Source organism: Centroberyx gerrardi, chromosome 15 (genome assembly GCF_048128805.1).
Source record: "Centroberyx gerrardi isolate f3 chromosome 15, fCenGer3.hap1.cur.20231027, whole genome shotgun sequence".
In the NCBI taxonomy this organism is placed as follows: domain Eukaryota; kingdom Metazoa; phylum Chordata; class Actinopteri; order Beryciformes; family Berycidae; genus Centroberyx; species Centroberyx gerrardi.
Window position 1 is genome coordinate 4,146,608 of NC_136011.1, and position 21,756 is coordinate 4,168,363.

Sequence of the window (21,756 nt, forward strand, 5' to 3'; positions counted from 1 at the left end):
ACAGAACCTCCGGTCACAGCTTTCAATATAAAAGCCCAATTGACGTATATGTGTTGCAACTCGTTAATTAACAGCGAAGCTTTTATTTTAACGGGAAAAACAAATTACTTCCGGTCGTATTGCGACTATTTCTAGCTGGCTTGGCACAGTTGTCAGTAGGTTACAGTTTACCAACCCACTTCCACTGTACTATTGGTGTTTTGTTTGCATTCATTCATAGCCACAATGGTTTCCCAGATTGCCATTTTTATTGATTTATGGTCGCTAACAGCCTGTATTAATTGAAATAATATCCCAAAATGGAATTCGCAATTATAATATATTAATTTAACAAAACAGTGTGCCACAAATCCAGAAACATCTCCTGAGTTCAAGTGAATAGTCATGAGTCATGGCTGTTTCATCACTGGCCTTAGGAAACAGGTGTGAATAGGTAGGGCACATGACTGATAACTCATGTCAGCACCTGTAAACAGGTACAAATAGTATGAGTCATCTTGTGGAGAACCGAGTCTTTACAGAAACCTTTGAGACTCATCAGTCATGGCAAGAACCATTCACCCCAAGTCCATCCGTGCATCATCATTTTCTATTCCCTCCTCCATCACTGAGGATGGAATGTGGCCGGTTAGTACGCTTCTCCACTGAAGCCTTGTCCTGGTTCCAACATGTGTAGGGAAACTCCACCGAGGAGGCAGCCCCCACCTCGCCCTGGAGGACCAACACAAACAAGAACATGTCAAAGTAGACCGGCTTGGGAATTTAAATTAGGTGTGATGAAAAAAATACATGTGAACTGAAAAATAGAGAATTAAATTCAATTGAAATGATACAATGATACAATACAATGTAAACTGTACCTTCATGTTCAGAGCTATCAGTCCAATCTCAAAGCACCTATCTGGGCTGGTCCTCCTGATGATGCCATCCAGGACGGCCTGACAGGCATCGCTGGGGGACGAGCCCTCGGAGACGAGAAGCAAACGGTTAGGACGGGTGACGGACAAGCCAATTAGACTGAACGGAACCACATTCAATGAACATTTGCTTGTCTGGATACATTTCTCATCTGTACTTTCTGATCATGTGAACATCTTAGTGTATGTCTGCATTATTATTATCCTGGGTTTCAGTGGAGAGTTTCAGTGTCCCATGGTCTAAATGCTGCTTCAGAGGCTTTCCCACCCTGACAAAGACAAACGTCTGGGGGACACGCATCAATATTTGTATTTTTTTGGCATGAAAAATACCAAAAATACAAGCTATGGATACGGTAGTTTCAATCCAAAACAAAAAAATCGGCATCAGTATCAGCCTTCAAAAGCCCACATAGGTCAAAACCTACTGCATACATTTCTGTCACATGTTCTTCCATCTGAGCTAGTAAGGCACATTTGCACATCTGCTTCAAACCTGTAAACCTGTCAGCAAAGATACTTTATTCTATCTTTATTCATTTATTGGCTGTAGAGAATCATTTAAGTTTATCTACTGTAATTGAATCCAGTTGTAATTCTAATGGGTTGTATGGAAATCTTCATTTACAAGATACATCAGTGAAGTGTCATAGATTACTTACAGCCCCTTTAAGAGGTAGACCAACTATGTTGATAGTGGTGTGTTCATTAAAAGGATTTTCAGTTATTTTTACCTGTTTCATCAGCTGGACAACATGGAAGCTGGGGCAGTAACACATGATCTTGTCCCCATCACCTGTGGCTGAACACAGAAGAGACTGGAAGACACTATCAACTGATCATCCAAACTAATATTACTACTATATTACAACATAAAGAAATGTTTGTCTTATCTTATCCCATCTTATCTTATGCTATATTACTGAGTTAAAGTGGTTATCCATGAGATTCTTGTTTTTTGATTTAGTCTCCATCTTTGGTGCTCAGAATTCTCAAATTCACATACCTGCAGCAGCCCCCACCTGGGAAAAAGGTATAATACATTTACAATTACCCTAAAATAGTTTTGTTATATTATAGCTGTAACACTCACAGTAGGAAGGATGTTATGTTTATGATGGATGAGTTCTGTCAGTCATCCCACACTTGATTTGTCAAAAAACCAAACTGAATACTGAAATCTTGCTGTCATGTGAATGACATAGTGTCTTTTCATGAAATGTAAAAAGTGGAGCATCCAACAATGTTAGCATAGATTCTGATGGGGCGGAGTTGGAGGTTAACTTGCCATGTTCTCGGCATATAAGCCACAGCCAGGTAGGGGTGAGTCTCCTACCCTTCCTGGGGATTTGAAGGGGGCTCCAGAGGTGGACACACCTGCAAGACAGAGGGACATCAGATGGGCTCACTTCACTGACTGAGAGCCTCAAATTCTTGTCAATAATTTCCCAAATGTTTCCGATTATTGATACAGATGTTAGTTACACAGTAGTATTTGTTGAAATGATTATGAATAAATAATTTTAAAAAGACGGGACAGACCAGGCTAGGCCACAAATACAATGGTGGACAATGGACAATGGTACATGAAAAAAGAGATATGATCAACATCTGAATGACAGACAATACAAGGAAGGAACTCAAACCAAACTGACTCACCAACAGTTATGTTCCCCATGTTGTCCAGAGCGATGAGGCCTTGAGAGAGACCAGAGACACCAATTTCACTTCTAGTTTTCACAGCAATTGCGTAAAAATTATGATTACGGCATAAATCGGTCAAATGTTCAAACAGGTTAAGATATGATTTGACTCCGACAAACAAAACTACTCCCACCACATATGAGAAAAGCATGCAAACTCTGTGCCAGAGGGAGAAGAGCCATGGCATGGACTCTTGGTTAAAGTGAGATGTGACAAGACAGTTTGGTCCGTTAAGGTTGCATGGATTAGAGTTCCCTCTACTGTATTAAAACTGTTACTACACCAGGACCAGCACCACCCGTGAAGATACAGTACATTAAATTCATGCAAAGCCATACCAAGTGTGTCATGACCACTGACCCGCTGCTGCTTGTCAACATATTCCTATAAGTGGGAAGAATAAGCGTATGATCATTGACTTTAGAGAGGCACCAACAAACTGACAATCACTAAAGGTGTTGAGACCGAGTTGGTGGAATACTACAACTATTTGGGTACTGCTTGATAAGAAATTGAAGTCCAGATTCACTTAAGGTTTACACAGGGAAGAGCACACTAGGAAGCCATAGTATTCAATAAGTGTGTGTAATGAGTGGAAAGTTGCCTGATAATGCTGGTAAAAAAAAAAACCATGGCTTTTACAATATGATATATGATATGATATGATATGATATGATATGATATGATATGATATGTGATATACGATACGGTATGATACGATACAGTTAGTAATATGAGTTGAAAAACTTTCTGCTATCAAACTCCATTGTAGCTGTACTGGAAATATCTCAATATGAAGTCAAGTTGTTTACGTTTGGCCAGTTATTTGAATTAGAATCAAGATGGGCCCAGCAATGCAAGGTACATCACCAATAACTGTTTTTTTCATAAACTCTTTGATAATTTTGTCATGGGAATAAGCACAGAAAGCTAATATGTCCTTGTCCTTGTGTTGAAGGCATCATTTCACTAAACATCTCAGTGGTGGCTGTGTTTTTCAACTCCTGAGTCTCATGCACTGTCCACACATGAAACAATATATTGCATCATATATCATAATTTGCTGGCAGCCACTGTACAGTAGGTCTACCAATGGAGACCAGCGAGATCCAGTGAAACAGTATGGCTGGTACCTGGTAAGCCTGTGTGGAGTGTGCAGTCAGCATGCTGTCATTGGGCTCTACGGTGAAGCCCTGCTCCTTGGCGAAGGCTACCGCTCCTTCTCCAACCAGCAGACTGTGAGGGCTTCTATCCATCACCCTGCGAGCAACATGCACCGGAGACCCCACCCTGGACATACAAGCAGGATCTCACACTCACCCGTGCACGTATTGATGTACACAGGTATGTAGAAGCAGAATCGGTTTTAATGGCCAAGGTGACATTAACCATAACTACACAAAACCTATAAATATTTAAAAGTAGAAATTTAGGTCTCTTTTAGGAGTAGTATATAAGAAAAAGTGGTATATAAGTGGCATATAAAAAAATATTGGATACAAAAATTTGGAAATAGATGTCTTTTCTGTACAGCATGCACATGGTTCTCTGTTGGAACCTGAAGGAATCTATGGAAATCAGTAATAGAAAAAAAAAAAAAAAAAAAATATATATATATATATATAGCCCTCTCTCACCCTCGCAGTGCCGCCACAGCGCCAAACCTCCCTGCTCTGCCCTCCATGATGGCAGCATCACACTCCAGCACTCCTCCACTGTTGGGGAAACCTCCTCTGCCCACTATGTGGTGCCCAGTCTCTGGGTCGTTCTCCACCTCTTGGAGACACACAACAGTGTATCCTTTGCTTCATTATTGCATTAAATTCGTTTATTTCAGTCGAGGATGAAAACTACGGTGCCTTAATGCCTAAACGTGTCAGTGTGTCCCCCTTTAAACGTGTAAAAAGAGGAAAAAGGGACATTTACTTCTAATCTGATACCAACCTGCCAAGGCTTCCTCCACTGCATCAGTGGCATGGCGTCCAGCGCTGATGAGGCAGCGCAGTCTGTCTACAGCAGGCTCAGAGAAGGCCCATGTCCCTACTGCTGCCATGCTCCCTCACTGGAACCTAACCTAAAATAAAAGATGGAGAGAAAATTAAAATATAGTTTGTTTTGTACATCCTATTTTCTATAGGAAGAGAAAAATGTTTGGGGACATCTTACATCTACAGTAGTCCTTCATTTCTCTCTCTCATACACAATTTAAACTTTGCTCTATCTATATGCTAGGAGGCAGCCAGGTTCTCAACACATTAGCCATATTTGACACTTTCCAGTGCTCTATTTTATGTCTTGAGCCCCATTAAAAAACGTTTGTGTGTTGTCATGTACCAAAAAAAACCTCTCAATCCGGCTTTACACGTTCATTTTCCAGCATCTCTCAGAGCCTCGCCACGGGCTGTTTTTGCTGCTGTGTCTTTAAGGCTCATTAATATTAACGACCCTCTTCTCTGATTGGCTAACCGTTTCGCGAGTCAGCCACGACACACCACGCCCCCCCCCTCCACCAGCTACAGGTGATGAGCTGTAAGTAGAGAGAGAGACAGAGGAGGCGCTGTTTGATTCAGTAATAAATAATAGTAAACTTTATTTCATCTTTAAGTTAATCTTCATCCTTATCCTTTTTTCTCAAAGCAGGATGTTTATTCTAGTGTAACTAGTTTTACACATGAGGTTTGTTGACACCCAGTTATGGCTAAAATCTTATCAGTTTTGTTTTTCATTTTTTCAGTTCCGTTTCTGACAAGAAAATCGAATGACCAAGAAATACACAGACCTTTGTAATATAGCAAACGCCTTATTTTCAAGTCTCGCCACTACCACACAAGTATATCAATATCTCATTGTGTACTTATATGGGTTAGTAATACTGGGTTAGTAATACTGCATGTACCAGCAAATTAAATGTGAAGAAAAACAAGAAAAATGTAATGTGTGAACAAGAAAATACATTTATTCGAGTAAATTTACAATATAATGAAAAACAAATACGAATGTTATAATACAATTTATTGATAAAACTGCTCTATAACCACACTGTATGCTCTGCCCTCTGTTACAGGCATCTGGCAGGGGGGGGGGGGGGTCAGGGTCTTAACGCACTCGACGGGAACTCCCCAATGCGACAGGCAGCCATGTTGGATTTAGACAATGACTTCAATGACTTCATCCTTTGGAAGTCTGTCATACTGGGAAGAGAGAGTCTCTGGGATGTGAATCTCCTGTACCTCCTCCATGTAGGGTGCGGGGTCATGGAGCACCTTTTCAAAAAGGAGTTCCATCAAATCCTTGATGTAACCTGAAAAACAAGATTTCACCAGCGTTACTAAACTGTAAATATGTCATTTTTATATTGTGAAACATACATCTTTTTATAACTCACAGTATGTTGGTTCCGTTTTCACTGGTTCTGCAGTGCATTCGCCCTTTATGGCCGTGGGGAATTTCACCTTGCAGACAGGCTTTCCAGCAGATGCTGTTGCTTGTGGGCAGTGAGCGTTTTCATTGAAATGCATGGCCGACAGGTACAACCTAAAAACATAGATATGGTCATTATACTTGAATCCGATTGTATACAATGATCTGCCCCATTACCTCTGCCAAGGAGGTAATGTTTTCACCCACGTCTGTGTGTCTATCTGTCCGTCTGTTAGCAAGATATCTCAAAAAGTTGGGCACGGATTTGCACAAAACTTGGTATGAAGGTTGGTTATGGGCCAAGGAAGACCGAATTAACTTTTCATGTCGATTGGCCAAAAGGGTGTGGCCTATCACCAAAATGTGCATACTGAGCACATTTTCTAGTTGTTATTTAGGTAGGCAAAATTATGAAAAGGAATGAAAAATGACACCAATTAGTATTCACAAGATGGATAGATGTCAGTTTCACAAATATATTTTGAATACCTTATAAAATCCTTCCTAACCTTTTGGCCAGGTGGCTTTCACAGCTTGAATGATTTATTGTTTCTCAATATATGTACACACACAAGGTGAGCATGGTTTGTGACATGACTAAAATAAGAGTGAGACTATATATATATATATATATATATATATACATACACACATATACATATACATATATATATATATATATATATACACACACAGTGGACTGTCAGCACATACCTGCACAGCATTCCATCAAAAGGCAAGACCGCATTCTTGGATGCGCAGCGTGGGATCACGCTGTGAAAATGCTCTAGAGAAGAAGTCTGGTGGTGTGGGCTCAGCTTCTCCACATCTCTGAGGACTCTCTTGCTGGTCAGGACCTTCTCAACTTTGTAGAGTGCCTTTGAACCTGGAATAACCACAAATGTTGATGAAATGGAGGTTAGGAAGCAGGAGAAATACCTGACATGTAGCCTAGTATTTCTTATGTTTATATGTATTGAACTGAAATATTATGAGGCTACAGTTTTGTTAGAGCAACATTTAGAGTACACACCTGGTTGGAACCACTTGCTCCAGTCTGTAGATGTTCGGTCTGGATGTTCACACTTTGGGAAGATGGGGTCATCATGCTTGTGGACGCCTTGAATGTGGTTGATCAGTGACTTCCACTTTGCCACTATCTCTGGTCCTGATGTAGAGGAGGTTGCGCTCCAGTAGATATGGTTCTTGATGCTACGCTGCCACTTTTTCACCAACTGACAGTCTTTCTGTCTGGCGATTTTGTCCAACTTCTTAGACAACCCTGATAAAACGTACAGTTTGATGAAGTGCAAACGAAACAAATTTAAACATGACCACGTGTAAACTTGAACATAACATACAAATAAAATCTCTGAACCACAAATTAAAAAGACAACCATTACCTTTCTCCAGATGCCAGACATCATAGAACTGTCTGATGTTACGCTCCATCAGAAATTTCTGGATCTGCGGGTGACGGTCAGTGACAATGTAGTCCAAGGTCAGACCACTTGCCTCTAGAAGTTCCAGGCTTCTTTTCAGACCCTCCAGCTCCATGTGGTATCTACCTCCCACCTCAGTGCTCTGATAGTGGAGAAAAAAAGACAAATATAAAGTATTTATAAATGCGCTCAAGTAAGAATGTAGTTATTCTATAACTGACAAAGCAAAGCTATTGAGGTTTGAGGCAAAGTTGGTCTGGTGTCTCCACATTTCGACATAATACTAAAGTATAATTTGTGTGCACACTTTCTCACTAACCTGTACCAGTTGGATGTCGATGATGGTGTTGCTGTCAAGGTGCATCAAAGTGTAGCTGCCAAACTTGGCAGAGTGGCCTGGAGACATTAATAAGCAGCAATCATTAACCATTTAAAATTACTTCCCTTACATTAAAGGTCCAATATTTTTATTTTCTGTCTTGAGGTCCATTCAAAGCTGTTTGTGTGGTGTCATGTACCAAAAACACTCTCAATCCATTTTTACACGTTCATTTTCCAGCATCTCTCTGAGCCTTACCAAGAACAGGCTGTTTCTGTCGCTGTGTCTTTAAGGCTCATTAATATTAACGACCCTCTGTTCTGATTGGCTAACCGTTTCAAGTGAGACACCGCAGCCCGGCAGCTACAGGTAGGGAAAACTCTCCGGTAATAAACAATGACAACCGCTCAACCGCTTTGAAAAAAACACTTTGTTAGTCTATTATTTCTTACAAAAATGATAATGAGCGAACCTTTGTGACGCCACAAAGTTACGGAAGTCCAAACGGCTCGTTTAGAGGCTCGCTTTTCTAATATGGATTGTGTGGATTTAGTTGGCGACCGTGCGTTTTGATACTTTCACCATGTTTAGATAGCACATCCAACTCCTTTATGATCACAGAGGCAAGGGGAATCCTGTTTTACACCATATGGGACCTTTAAATATAGATCAAATGATTACTAGGGGGTAAAGGATAATGTCTGCACCTTCAAACATTGTTGTTCATTACACCTGATTTTAAAACAGAATGATACCTCAAACAACATTAAAAAAGGTTGTGGCAATAACAGTTTTTACCTGGTTTGTCTGCCCTCATATCACCGCCAACTACGACCTTGTCTTCCTGGCTTAGCTGGTGCAAGAGATTCTCCTGTCTGTTCTTCCATTTATGGATGATGGTGGGTTCCAGGTACATCCGGGCGTGCCTTCTAAAGGTGTCGTACTGGAAAATCTTGATGTGCATTGCTTTGCATATCTAATATCAAAGAATGATTACAGAGTTGGTTTCAATATACGTCTCACTCAATTTTTTTATTCCAATGAATTCCACTACTAATATGAATTCCACTCCAGTACCTTTTCCAGCTGGAAGAAGGATGCACCGCTGAAATAAATGGCTGCCGACAGCTGAAGGTTGCCAACAGGGGTGCTTCCAACAACGGGCTGGCTCTTCCATTGTCTGAAGTACTGACAATGTGGGCAGAGTTGATCTACCGCCAAGAAAGTCCCGTGTCTTCGTGGATGGACATCACAGACTCGTTCACACTGAGGGCAGGTCTGAAAAAGCTCGAGGAGGCAGTTTTCAAAAACAATATATTTTGGTTCCTCATAGGTGGACCTTGATGTGGGCCTGCTTTCACAAAAACATAAAATAAAAAGGAAATAAAGTCAAATTATATCATATCAGGAACACTCAGAATTGAATTTGCATCAATAATAGTGACAGCCAAATATAAATACAGAATGTGCAGAGATAACGTAACCGCACTTACGAAAGATGTGACGACTCTGTCACAGTAGTAACAGAGTCTTCGGGGTTATATGTGGAATTATGAGGCTGAGGAAGACTTTCCTCCTCTTCATCCTCCTCCTCAATGTCAAGACGAGGTCTCTTCGCTGGTCTCAAAGCCTTCACAGGTGTTAATGTCTTAGGCGGTTTTGCAGTCGTCCGGGGGGCGGTGGTGGAGCCAACCCCTGCACATTTACAAGACACTGTTGCCTGCGTGCCTAGTAAGACAACAAGCACAGTGGATTCATCTTTTAACGGTTCATCATGATGAGAGATGATTTGACGAAAATATATGACTAAATACCATGGTATGTGAGTAAGATGCAAGCATATACAAACAAACTGAATCTGTCGTTTAGTCCATTCATTGTGTACAATGAGTACAATTGATTTATGTAGCCTATTTGTGTGTCATACACACACACAGGCTACATTACACACCTTTGCTTCTCACGTGGGGCCTCAGGGTCCCGATGGACAGCTGTGTGGCGACAGTTGCCCGAGTTGGGGGGTCAGTTTGGGTGCCAACGTGCTTTACAGTGGAGGTCTGCTGTGATGTACCCTACAGGCAAAGTAAACAATAGTGTGGACCAAATAAACATATGAGTCACTGGTGTGGTGGATATTAATCCAGAAGACACAGAAACATGACGATATAACGTAAATATAAGTATTGTCGGAGCCATTGTGACACTACACTCTTTGTCTTTGCGTCGGCCAACCGCTCGCTCACTAGCTAGCTGCTAGCTAACTTAGCAAAGATATTAGCAAACGTTCGCGTTAGCATATCACCAGTGTATCTGATTACTATGGAAGCCCATTCCCGCTACTCAAAAAAATAAAAAACGCAATTCTGACTTTATATCTCAGAATTCTGACTTTTTTTTTTCAGAATTCTGACTTTATATCTCGGAATTCTGACTTTTTTTCTCATGATTCTGAGTTTATATATCGGAATTCTGAATTCTTTTTTTTTCTCTCGCAAAAAAAAAGTCTGAAATGTGAGATATAAAGTCAGAATTGTGAGATAAAAAGTTAGAATTGTGAGATATAAAGTCAGAATTCTGAGAAATAAAGTCAGAAGTGGAAGAAAAAGTCACAATTGCGAGGAAAAAAACTCACAATTGAGTCGTTTTTTATTTTACTGAGTGGAATGGGCTTACATAGATTATGCTGCCTCCTCGATAAAACATAAAATATTTTGCCGATATACTTACGGGTTGCGGGTTTGGAGTTTCGTTAGGGTCCAATAAAGTTGGAATTGCAGTATCCTTCAGAAGTAACTTATCGGCAAATCCTGCATTGTGTTGTGCCAGGTTGAGGAAGCAATCAGCGCTGAAATGGACTGAACAAACACTCAAGTTCTGACTAAACTTCTGTGGAACGTGGGTAAAGAGAAACTTTAGCCACTCGATTCTAATGATTGGATCCTTTGGAAGGCTATGAAGTGAAACTACAAATCGTGATTCCTGACAGCCAACAACTGCACAATGTTTTCTGGACATTCTTTTCCGTGCTATGCTAATTTACGCTACAGACAATAGGGTTCGTTACTCCGCATTCAGTTACCGGGTGGGCAATGGCGGACAGTGCTGGAGGCACGTCACAAAATTAGGGAAGTCCAAACGGCTCGAGGCACAGTTTCCTTATATGGATGGTGTGGCTTTAGTTGGGGCCGTGCGTTAAGATACTTCCACGACGTTTAGATAGCGCTTCCAACTCCGTTATAATCAAAGAGGCAAGGAAAATCCTGTTTTCCACCATATGGGACCGTTAACTTGGTGTCACCAAACTTTACTGAGTGTAAGTGATATAGTCAGTGTAAAGTTTTATACAACAGTTATCTCTTGTCTGTAAAGAAAGTCAGGCCAAACTCCATTGAAAAAAAAAAAGATGAATGTTGCCTTACTTCTTGACAAACGTACAGGAGCTGGCGTACTGTACATATCATTCACCACTTGCACTCATTTCACGACTGGTTTGTATGTCATGTATTATTCCCAAAATCCACCAAAATACACAGTGGAATAACGATAGCAGCGTGAACCAAGTCTAAAAGCTGAGACGTTATTGAATTTAGTGCTGTTTGGTGGATTATCTGTAAACCGAATTTACAAGTGGAACCTAATGATTCGTAGACGGCCCTACATCATGTTACACAAGGAGTGTATATGTTTGACGATAAGCAAACAGCATAAATGTGGCGGATTTTGAATGGAGTTTGGTGTGAAAAGCTGCGGCTACACTTTTTCGGAACGTCAACAAGGTGGGAGAGGCGGAAATATAGCTTTGCTCATAACGGTATTACAAGAAAAAAAAAGAAAAGACTATACAATATAAATAAGAAGCTGACCTGGAAAACCTACAGTTATCCCAACGCTATACTAGGTTTTCTCCGTTTTATCTTTGTTTTGGTCGTACCGTAGTTTCTGTGGTCGCTATTTTTTCCAAAACAAACGGAGACTCTCTCAAGAAGTCATGTTTTATCTTTAAGGCTGAATGGTTGAATTCTGTATCAAAACAGACCAGTGGGTCAATTTACACGGTTCTTCGCTAAATTACATTAAGTTCGGATGTAACATAGTCTAACTAACTGGGACTTTACAATACATTTCTCACCAGACGCGTGTTGCAAGTTCGCTTACGTTGGCTAGTTTAGCGTGTTTTTCTCGGTTGGTGGCGTATTGTTACAAGAAAGCCGCAGAAATATATTAACTCTAGTAGGTTAATGTTGTAATACACAGTCTGTGACAAAACCAATGTGGTTTTATAACGTTAGTATCCGGCAAAACTAAAACTCACACTTCCTTGTTTTGGAATTTGCGCATGCGTAAACGCCTGTACGTTATGCTGCATTCATGTCCCATGGGAAAGACAATGCACTGTTCCAATACCCTCAGCTATCAGGTGGTAAATACTAAAAATATCGCTCAACACAGCTTTCGGGTGGTAAATATTACTTAAAAAATACCGTTCACATCATATAAGAGGAAGACGAAGAACGTGGTGACATTCACGCCCACATCTAAAGTCATTTTATTAATTAATTTAAAATCAATCATCAACAACTTGCTCGGTTTTATTCAGTATTTGGACCTAAGTCTATTAATGTGAATATAAATTATGCTTTTGATTTTTATTATCTCGGACTGCCAACATTGATGGATTTGCTGCCATGTTTTCAGCCTGTGTTGACAAATTTCTGCAATTCGTAATGCCAAGTGGGAGCTCGGAGCCTACAAAAGTTCCAACATGTCCTACTGCTAATTACACTAGGAGGCTGAACGGTTTTGCCCAGTTTGTATTTACAATAAATCTGACATGAATCCGACATAGGCTAAATGCATGTATGTAAAGTGAAAATGATGAATAGTCTACAGAAAACTTCAATCATGGTGTTTGGTGGCTTCAAACGAGTTCAGACATGTATTTCCAAGTCCTTGTTTTTCCTGTCAAGTAAAAAAGAGCTGTGAGGAGATTATTATTATTATTATTAGGGGAGTGTCTTATTCATTCAATGTTATAATTGTTATTTTTCATTCTGTCTATTAAAGCTAATCTAATCTAGTAAACTAACACACAGGGAATGCTGGTCCATATAGGGTAGGGAAGAAAATATTCCACAATTTTTATAAACTTTTTCCTTAAAAAGTAGGGTGTTTAGTCTTGAGTAGGCCTAGAGTAGACCTAAATAGCTACACATTTTTTCAATGAAGTGTCCAACTCATTTTTTACAGAAACAGGTATTTATTTTATCTACTGTCTTTTTGTGCTGTGCGCCTGGCTGGCTGTTGCAGTGTGGCTGCAGCAGTCCGTTGATGACATGTTGAGCCATTTTCTCTGATCGCTGCCTCATCTGCTCGCGTTGTGAAGGAAACATGGAGGATGGTGGAGCCAATTTGAAAGCCATTTAAACTTATCAAGACCATGTTGGCCGTGTGGATGTCGGCCAAGGTCACCAGGCCACAGCGGCGGCCATTTTGCGTCACCACCTGTGAGGTTATAATAAGGTTTTATTACACGCTGGAATCTGCAACATTCAACAAATCCCACGCTTTCATTATTGTCACTGTTGGGTGAAATTCACCCCAAAAAAATCAGCAAAATTGGAGTTATGATGTTTTCATATGACAACAGTGATATTTCTGATTTATCTGATTTGACTTCAGGGTGTTAGATTTATGATGTGTTCCATTCAAAGTTGGAAGTGGGAAGCTCAGAAAAACCAGAGAAGAAACATGGACGCTCTCGAGATTTTCTTGACCCAGCTTAAAATTTCCAATGTAACAGCTAATGTTATGTCAATGATATTTGGCAACGTTAGAGTAGAATAGAATAGATGTTTATTGTCCTCAAAGAGGAAATTTGTTTCCACAGCCATGTACCAGTAGCTAGCAAGTTAGCATAGAATGTGAGCAACTGTAGGTGCAAATTACATTTCAGATTTATATGCTTACCGTGTATGCCGCCATGTTGACATAACGTCAGATAACTGCATCTCGAAGCCTTGGGGTTAAGAAATCTTGCTTGAGTTTCTTAATTGGAATTCTAGCTTACCTGAAGGGCGTTCCACTGCTTTTTTCCCCATTAGCCTAGCAAGTTGGAATTTCCACATTTCTGACATCTCTGGAATGCAGTTCTCAACCCCAAGTTTTCCAAGCTGTAGTGATATCACTTCAACATGGCAGTATACACTGTAAACGCTACACAGCATAACTTTTAACTTGTTTATAATCCTCAAAATGTACTTAAGTTCCATTTTCAGCATTACATGACCTTAAATCTGTCAAAAGACTTGTGGTAAATGGTTAAACATTAAGAAAGAAAAGCCAGCACTCTTAATGTCCTTATATCATATATTTGAATGGGCAGCTATAGAGCACAAACGACGGACGCGTTTCAGCAATAAGCCATCATCAGCGTTGTGTTGCTCCAAGCGGAAGTGACACTTAAATACATACATGCATACAGTTCAATTAATTATACAATAAATATGAAAAATACCTGATCAAAAAGTCACTATCAAAGATAAATCAACGTACCAGTTTCCCCCACTCAGTACGGATAACTACCAGGAATACACAATCCACAGCATAGACATAACACTTAGGAAAAAATAAATATCAAGAAAAATACAATATAAGAATAGAAGAATAAAATATAGCTAGATGTCTCTGCACATATATCTCACAAATTGTTATCATTTCAAAAAACAGGTCCTCTACACAGAAAATGGAAATGAAGGGAGGCTAAATCTTCCCTTGTACAGGCAAAAGATATAACCCTTATGAAACTAAACAACTGCACATACAATTGGCCAATAGAACATGCAGTCAGCTGTAGCAGGCTACTGTGCCCAAACAGCCTGGGCTCTCCTTAAAGTTGGGAGTAGAGCCACTAATTAATAGCCACCCTCCGCGTATCCCAAGACATATGAGCCTGACAACAAAGTAGAAGGACTGAGTGCAGCACATATCAATACACAACAAGAAAAAACTTTAAATATGTATTCAAAAAAAAAATTGCATATCAATTTCACAAATCCAAGTTCAGACAATTTCAGAGAAAACACCCTAATAATAATTCCTCATTCAGACCTTTTGGGTGTTCAGTTTGTAGAGTATGTATCCAAAACGCCTCTCTCTGCAAAAGTGTCTTATCCCTATCACCCCCTCTTTTCAAAGGTCTGACTTCTTCTATACCTTGGAACCTCAAGGAACACACGTCATGGCCTGCTGAGTTAAAGTGTCTCGCTACTGAGGACTTCTCATCCCTATTCCTAATATTACTTTTATGTTCAGATATCCGGGTTTTTAGTTCTCTTTTAGTTTTACCAACATAGCACATCCCACATGGGCATTTCAAAAGGTAAACCACATGCTTTGTCTTACAAGAAATCCTACTCTTAATAAAAACCTTTTTGCCAGAGTGTGGATGTAAAAAAGACTCTCCTCTGATCATAGCATTACACTGAACACAATTGGAACATGGGAAATTACCATTGGGTAAATTGGATAAGAAATGTTGAGGACGTGTGTAACAGTCAGCTCTAACTAGTGTATCCCTTAAGTTCCTAGCTCGTTTGTGGGCAAAAATAGGAGCATTCTTAAAAACATGACCTATATGGGGATCACTAGATAGGATGTGCCAGTGCTTCTTAACACACTTTTTAATCTCATGAGAAATGGGGGAAAAGGTGGTAGCACACACAATATTGAAGTCCCCTGAGTGAGAGGGTTTATGAGTTAAAAGGTTCTTTCTGTCAATATTTCTTACTCTCTGCAGACAATCATCTAGGACTCTGTCGTCATAACCCTTAGACCTAAACCGTGTACATAACTCAGCAGCTTGTTCCTCAAAAGCGTTCTCAGTACTACAAATTCTCTTAATTCTCAACAACTGACTATAGGGCAAACCCTTTTTAAGACCAGGGGGGTGATAGCTAGCATAATCCAAAAAACTGTTGCCATCAGTTTTCTTTCTATATACCTTGGTATTCAACTGTTCTGCTTTGTTCACCAGTACATCTAGAAAAGCCACAGATTCCTGACTATACTCTAATGAAAATTTTATAGAAGGCATAGAGTTAATATAAAATTTGAACTCCTCCAGTTGATCAAGTGTCCCCGTAAAAATAAAGAAGACATCATCAATAAAGCGGAACCAACATTTCAACAACGAAAAGAAACGATTATTGTGGTACACAAACTCTTCTTCAAATTTGCCCATAAATAAGTTGGCATAACGCTGATGATGGCTTATTGCTGAAACGCGTCCGTCGTTTGTGCTCTATAGCTGCCCATTCAAATATATGATATAAGGACATTAAGAGTGCTGGCTTTTCTTTCTTCATGTATTAATCTTTGGCCGTGCACCTAAGGAGGATTTTCTTGACCGAGTTGTGCTCGCATTTGGCGGAGTTTGGACATTGTTTATTTGAGCGACGCACCTCTTCACATTGGGCAGACTAAAGGTATGGCATACCAGGAAATCGACAAGCTCACAAACGCTAGGGGCCTCCACGTTGGCCTTTTCGGACTCTGATTCAGAGAATATATTAAGTTTATTTCCACAAGACGCCTCCTCTGCATCCAGCCTTGTATCGGACTCAGTATTATCGTTGTCTCAACGTTTGGAACATCTTTTGAAGAAAGAAATTCGCACTGGTCTTCATGGCTCAACACTGTCGCAATACTGGCGGAACAAATGAATTCCGAGAGGACTCCGCATCAACAAGGAACCCGCATTGGGGAGAAACAGTAGTGAATTCTGCAAGAAATGGTGCGAGGTGCTTAAATGTTCCCTGGATCTCATGCTTCTTGAGTTCTATTGGCCAATTGTATGTGCAGTTGTTTAGTTTCATAAGGGTTATATCTTTTGCCTGTACAAGGGAAGATTTAGCCTCCCTTCATTTCCATTTTCTGTGTAGAGGACCTGTTTTTTGAAATGATAACAATTTGTGAGATATATGTGCAGAGACATCTAGCTATATTTTATTCTTCTATTCTTATATTGTATTTTTCTTGATATTTATTTTTTCCTAAGTGTTATGTCTATGCTGTGGATTGTGTATTCCTGGTAGTTATCCGTACTGAGTGGGGGAAACTGGTACGTTGATTTATCTTTGATAGTGACTTTTTGATCAGGTATTTTTCATATTTATTGTATAATTAATTGAACTGTATGCATGTATGTATTTAAGTGTCACTTCCGCTTGGAGCAACACAACGCTGATGATGGCTTATTGCTGAAACGCGTCCGTCGTTTGTGCTCTATAGCTGCCCATTCAAATATATGATATAAGGACATTAAGAGTGCTGGCTTTTCTTTCTTCATGTATTAATCTTTGGCCATGCACCTAAGGAGGATTTTCTTGACCGAGTTGTGCTCGCATTTGGCAGAGTTTGGAAATGGTTAAACATTGACATTTGATATGTGAAGTTGTAGGCTACATACAGTTGCTCATGTTCTATGCTAACTAGCTAACTAACATCGGCAAATATTAACATAACATCAGCTGCTACACTGGGAACAGGATGTTACATTGGGCAAATTAAACCTTGTAAGTGTCCATGTATTTTTTTGTCTGAGCTGGACCACTGGAACACACAGAGGTTGGAATTACGACCTACCAACTGGGAATTTCCCACTTCCGACTTTGAAATGAATGCAGAATTGGTAGGCTACCTTGACACTGATGACGTTGCCAAAAAGAGATAACAAATCCTCCAGGTCCTTTTCATTGAAGTATTGATCCATATTATCAATCAGAAGACTGACGCCCTGGCAGGCGGAAACCAAGAAGTTTACTTCAATTAGTCTTTGCACGTAAAATCCACCACAGAGCGAAACAACAGACTTTTGTGAACGTTCAAAGGCGACATTACCTGGCTCTCAACCGTGTTTCCAGTACACACGGCAGACTTGTTGGTCTTAATCGTGTCCATCTTGGGCTCATCTCTGACATTCTTCATGTAGGCCCATCTCGTGTCCTTGGTTTGGAAAGGAGCCACGTGAAAACCTTTGGTGCTATTCAGCGTGATCAGGGCCAAGTTAGCAGCAGGGACATTAGAGAACGTCACCAGGCCACATCTGTGTCCGTTTTTCACTGTGATCTAAAACATGAGGGGAAAAATGTATGTACTAACCTACTATTATTCCAAGAGAACTATCATTCTGCTGCAGACAATATATAAATTCTATTCTTCAGTTCTATGTCTATATTCCATCTTGGCAATTCCTCTTCCTCCTGGACAAAAACTGATTCGCTATGCTTGGTATTCTATAAAATGATCCTTTCCCCCCTTTTACAGCAAAATCAAACTAGGTTTCGACTGATACACCAAATAATTCCACATATTCAGTGTTTTCCCCCAGAATCTTATTCCTATCAGGATGGAAAAGCCTCTGAAACGTCATTTAGAACAGTGGTTCTCAACATGGGGTCCGGGGACCACCAGGGGTCCTGAAGTCGTTCCAGGGGGTCCCCAGCAAATTGATGAATTGTTAAAATCACCATTATTTCATTTACAAGAAGTTAACACAATTAGAGAATGTAGAAGAATTACTATTTTGATCATAGTTTCACTGTTATCTCTCAACCTACTCTGCAGATAATCATCATATCTAACAATAAAAATCAGATTTGGGTCAGAGAGACACAATCTCATAAAATGGCGGTCCGTGGCCCTAATGTGGACTAAATTAGGGGTCCTTGATATGAAAAAGGTTGAGAATCACTGATTTAGAACACTGAGATTCTCCATTGAAACCCAGGAGATTATTATTATTATCATTATCAGTAATAGTAGTACTAGTAGTAGTATGATCATAAACATAATTGTTTTGTCACTCTTCCTGCAGTGATGCCTCACTCATAACCATTGGTAACCACCCTTCTAACATTCCATGACAACACAGTGTTATTTTTTGTGTTCTGTTTTGCTTTCATGTACAGTCAAACAGCAACATAAATTGTTATTGACACATGATGAAGAACAGCATGAGATGTGTTGTAATTGGACCGTGAATGTGTTGAATATGACAACGCTGACTTGATCAAGTTGACATTTCACATTACCTCAACTCTAGTGATTTCTCCGAAAAGGGAGAAGACGTCTACCAGACGCTCGCTAGTAAATCCGTCTTCCAGCTGGGTCACAATGAGTTTGATACTCTGGCAGGGAGAAGGTTTTCGTCAAAATTGATCTGACATCTTAAAGTGGTGAATGCTGTGTAGATAAATCATGGTACAACAATTAGATTTGTCCATCCCTACCTCTACGTTGGTCCCATTCTTCGTAAAGTCTTTCCCTAGCCAACTCTCCAAGCAAATACTCTTGGGAAACTCACATTCCCCAAGCCCTTCCGCCTGTTTTTTACGAGCCAAGGCTTCACCGTTGGCAATATGTGTTCCAGGGGCGTTCCTGTTCATATTGTATGTAAGATGATGTAGAAAAAGTAATGAAAAACAGCAGGTACGGTATTTGTCATTGCAGAACTCACACTAGCAGGTGCACAGCAGCAATGCTGTTGTTGGGCTTTTGATTGGAACTTGATGATGACATTCACTTCCACATGCAGACCATACACATTCTAGTCTAGGCTGCAGTGTTCAATAGGCAATATCAATTAGGGTCAAATACACACACATATGGTTTCATATGGTATTCAGCTATAATTAAATAATGATTCATTTAATGATAGGTCTTGATATCAACAAGCTTTTGGTCTGTATGATGATTCGTTTAGAAAAGTGTGTAAGGTTGAGACAAATCCCCCTATTTTTGTCTTTTTGGGGGAAATGTAGGACTGTCTTCCAAGTAAGGGTGTCACAATTCTCCAAATCCACGATTCGATTTGACTTTCGATTTTAAGCTCACGATTCGATTCGATTTTCGATTTAAACATTTTTTTTTTCAGCACTGACGGCTATGCCATTGTTAGACTATCGAGTCTTGATTTGTAAAGATCAACAGATCATTGGTTTTATGCCCTGACAACCGTCATTTACATTTTTAAATTCTTCTTTAAAAAGATGGTATCAAGTGTGATATAACTGCCATATTTTTTTTTTTGGAATGTACCACACTAAGGCCATATGGTCAAATTTTTTCAAAGTTTTTCCATTTAAAAAAACACAACTTTCCCTTTAATTTGGTACCAAATATATGGCAAGGCGATGCAGGGCGTCTCCTTACTTAAGTGTCATTCACAGTATGACAACAAAACAGATCCTTCCTATCTTGGCTAACGATAAGCTTTCAAAATACATACAGAACCTCCAGCGCTTCAGCCCACACAGTAATAAGGTCAGACAATAATAGTCGCCAAACAAATATGGAAAAAGTCGCCAAACTTATATGGATAAAAGTCGCCGCAACCCGGCCAGTCCTCCTACCGACTCTTCGACGCACTGCCTCCCGGAAAACAGCATCCGTCTCCGGCAGTGAGAGCAGGTAGGTCCCGCTGTTTAGTGAAGGTGATCTTGTGTCTTGTTTTATCGAGCAAGAACAAGCGATTTCCATCAAAAGACTTCAACTCACAATGTCTTCGTAACTTTCCACTACATACGGCGGGTCAGGTTCTGTCTCACAGCACAATCTGACAGCTTCCAGAAGGTTTTTAAAGTGTGACGCTTAGCCGGCGAAGCCATTTTTACCGGTGGAGGACAACTAAACCCGGGAAAAATCAAACGTCTCAGTGTCACCAGATATACAGTATTTTCCGGTTCCGGTTCATCGATGACAACTTGAAGTATATATAAACAAAGCTGATAACTTTTTCAGTTTTTGGTACATTTTAAACGATTTAAAAATGACGGGCGCTCTTGGGCGCTATAGTGAAATATAGAACGGGCGCTCTCTAGCAGCTACGCTGTGTCGTCATTGAAATGTTTTTTTTTCTTCAGACATGTGCAAGTAGGCAGGGGTGGAGAGAAAAAAAATACTGGGAGAATCGCGAACCTGCTTGTGATTTCAAAGGTCGAAATCGAACGCTCATTTCGATCGATTTTCGATTTAGAGTCGAAATCGTGACACCCCTACTTCCAAGTGTTTGTACAGAGTGGGGAATTCTTATTGTTCATTGCGTGAAGTATTACGCAATTTCAATCAGGAAGACTACCTAAATCATTCATTCATTCATGCTTTGTCTTTACCCAATCAGAGTTGGCAAACACTTTCCCTCTTTTTCCAGAGAACCAATCAGAGTTAGCCATCACTTCCCTCTCTTTTTCAGAGAGCCAATTGTCTTAAAGGAATAGTTCACCCAAAAATGAAAATTCTGTCATCATCTACTCACCCTCATGCCAAATGAAACACAGGTGAAATTTGTTAGTCCATATAACATGCCAGCACAACTTCGTAGCAGCCTTCTCCAAAACAACTGAAGTCAATGGGGACCTGTTCTTTAGAGTTCCAAAACAAAAACTGCCAAATCACACTGTGAATAAAAATACCTATACACCATTATTTGTTGCAAATCAATCAGCTGTAGTTAAGATTTGCACTAAATTATGGTGTAAATATACTGTAGGTCTTTTTGGAACTCTGAAGAACTGTTCCCCACTGACTTCAGTTGTTTTGGAGAAGGCTGCTATGAAGTTGTGCTGGCAACCTCCCTGTGTGTTATATGGACAAACTTCACCTGTGCTTCAACTGGCATGAGGGTGAGTAGATGATGACAGAAATTTCATTTTTGGGTGAACTATTCCTTTAAGTGACGGGAGTATACAGTATATACGTCACCTACAATGCTATTGTGCTACTCACAGATCTATGCTGTATGCTGCTGTTATTCCAGTCGCTGTGCTTTCTTTCATCCCTCCTCCACCCCATCACCACCAATGGCCAGGCTCCAGAGGAACTCCCCAGGGGGACATCCTAATTCCTATGTCCATCCACGGATGTACTCCTAACTTCATGAATGGGAGGAGTTCCTCCA

At 40.1% G+C, this 21,756-nt stretch overlaps 3 protein-coding genes across 5 annotated transcripts in view; 1 reads left to right on the forward strand and 2 right to left on the reverse strand.

Annotated features, from left to right (window-relative positions):
- The window catches only part of sdhaf4 (succinate dehydrogenase complex assembly factor 4), a 369,114-nt gene that overhangs the window by 30,662 nt on the left and 316,696 nt on the right, over window positions 1–21,756 (forward strand). The gene's annotated exons all lie outside the window — the stretch shown is intronic.
- On the reverse strand, window positions 39–12,108 carry LOC139922186 (N(4)-(Beta-N-acetylglucosaminyl)-L-asparaginase). 3 transcript variants are annotated; one of them, XM_071912639.2, is made up of 11 exons: window positions 11,932–12,108; window positions 4,566–4,695; window positions 4,259–4,397; window positions 3,755–3,911; window positions 2,960–3,005; window positions 2,577–2,615; window positions 2,254–2,294; window positions 1,924–1,939; window positions 1,652–1,719; window positions 861–965; window positions 39–711 (listed from the first exon to the last, which is right to left on the reverse strand). In XM_071912639.2, exons 2-11 carry the CDS (start codon window positions 4,672–4,674, stop codon window positions 583–585), a joined length of 849 nt encoding a protein of 282 aa, XP_071768740.2. In that variant the 5' UTR covers window positions 4,675–4,695; window positions 11,932–12,108; the 3' UTR covers window positions 39–582. The 3 variants fall into 3 exon arrangements, with proteins under 3 accessions (XP_071768740.2, XP_078144703.1, XP_071768739.2); XM_078288577.1 differs by having other exon boundaries at window positions 1,652–1,713; window positions 2,206–2,294; XM_071912638.2 differs by having other exon boundaries at window positions 2,206–2,294.
- LOC139922184 (uncharacterized) lies at window positions 5,591–11,609 on the reverse strand. Its single transcript, XM_071912636.2, has 11 exons — window positions 10,530–11,609; window positions 9,754–9,874; window positions 9,296–9,530; window positions 8,880–9,153; window positions 8,601–8,778; window positions 7,803–7,879; window positions 7,445–7,625; window positions 7,075–7,323; window positions 6,756–6,927; window positions 6,007–6,155; window positions 5,591–5,922 (listed from the first exon to the last, which is right to left on the reverse strand). The coding sequence occupies exons 1-11, from the start codon at window positions 10,815–10,817 to the stop codon at window positions 5,768–5,770; spliced, it is 2,079 nt and encodes a 692-aa protein (XP_071768737.1). The 5' UTR covers window positions 10,818–11,609; the 3' UTR covers window positions 5,591–5,767.

What these genes read in the sequence shown, in the direction of transcription:
- LOC139922186 (XM_071912638.2), bottom strand. Translation starts at nt 4,674, where the DNA reads ATGGCAGCAGTAGGGACATGGGCCTTCTCTGAGCCTGCTGTAGACAGA. An exon ending in AGTGGAGGAAGCCTTGGCAG is followed by an intron (nt 4,398 to 4,565) that starts GTTGGTATCAGA and finishes TGTGTCTCCAAG; the next exon opens with AGGTGGAGAACGACCCAGAG. An exon ending in GCTGTGGCGGCACTGCGAGG is followed by an intron (nt 3,912 to 4,258) that starts GTGAGAGAGGGC and finishes TTGTATGTCCAG; the next exon opens with GGTGGGGTCTCCGGTGCATG.
- LOC139922184 (XM_071912636.2), bottom strand. Translation starts at nt 10,817, where the DNA reads ATGTCCAGAAAACATTGTGCAGTTGTTGGCTGTCAGGAATCACGATTT. An exon ending in ACAGAGTCGTCACATCTTTC is followed by an intron (nt 9,154 to 9,295) that starts GTAAGTGCGGTT and finishes TTGTGAAAGCAG; the next exon opens with GCCCACATCAAGGTCCACCT. An exon ending in TTTGATGGAATGCTGTGCAG is followed by an intron (nt 6,156 to 6,755) that starts GTATGTGCTGAC and finishes CTATGTTTTTAG; the next exon opens with GTTGTACCTGTCGGCCATGC.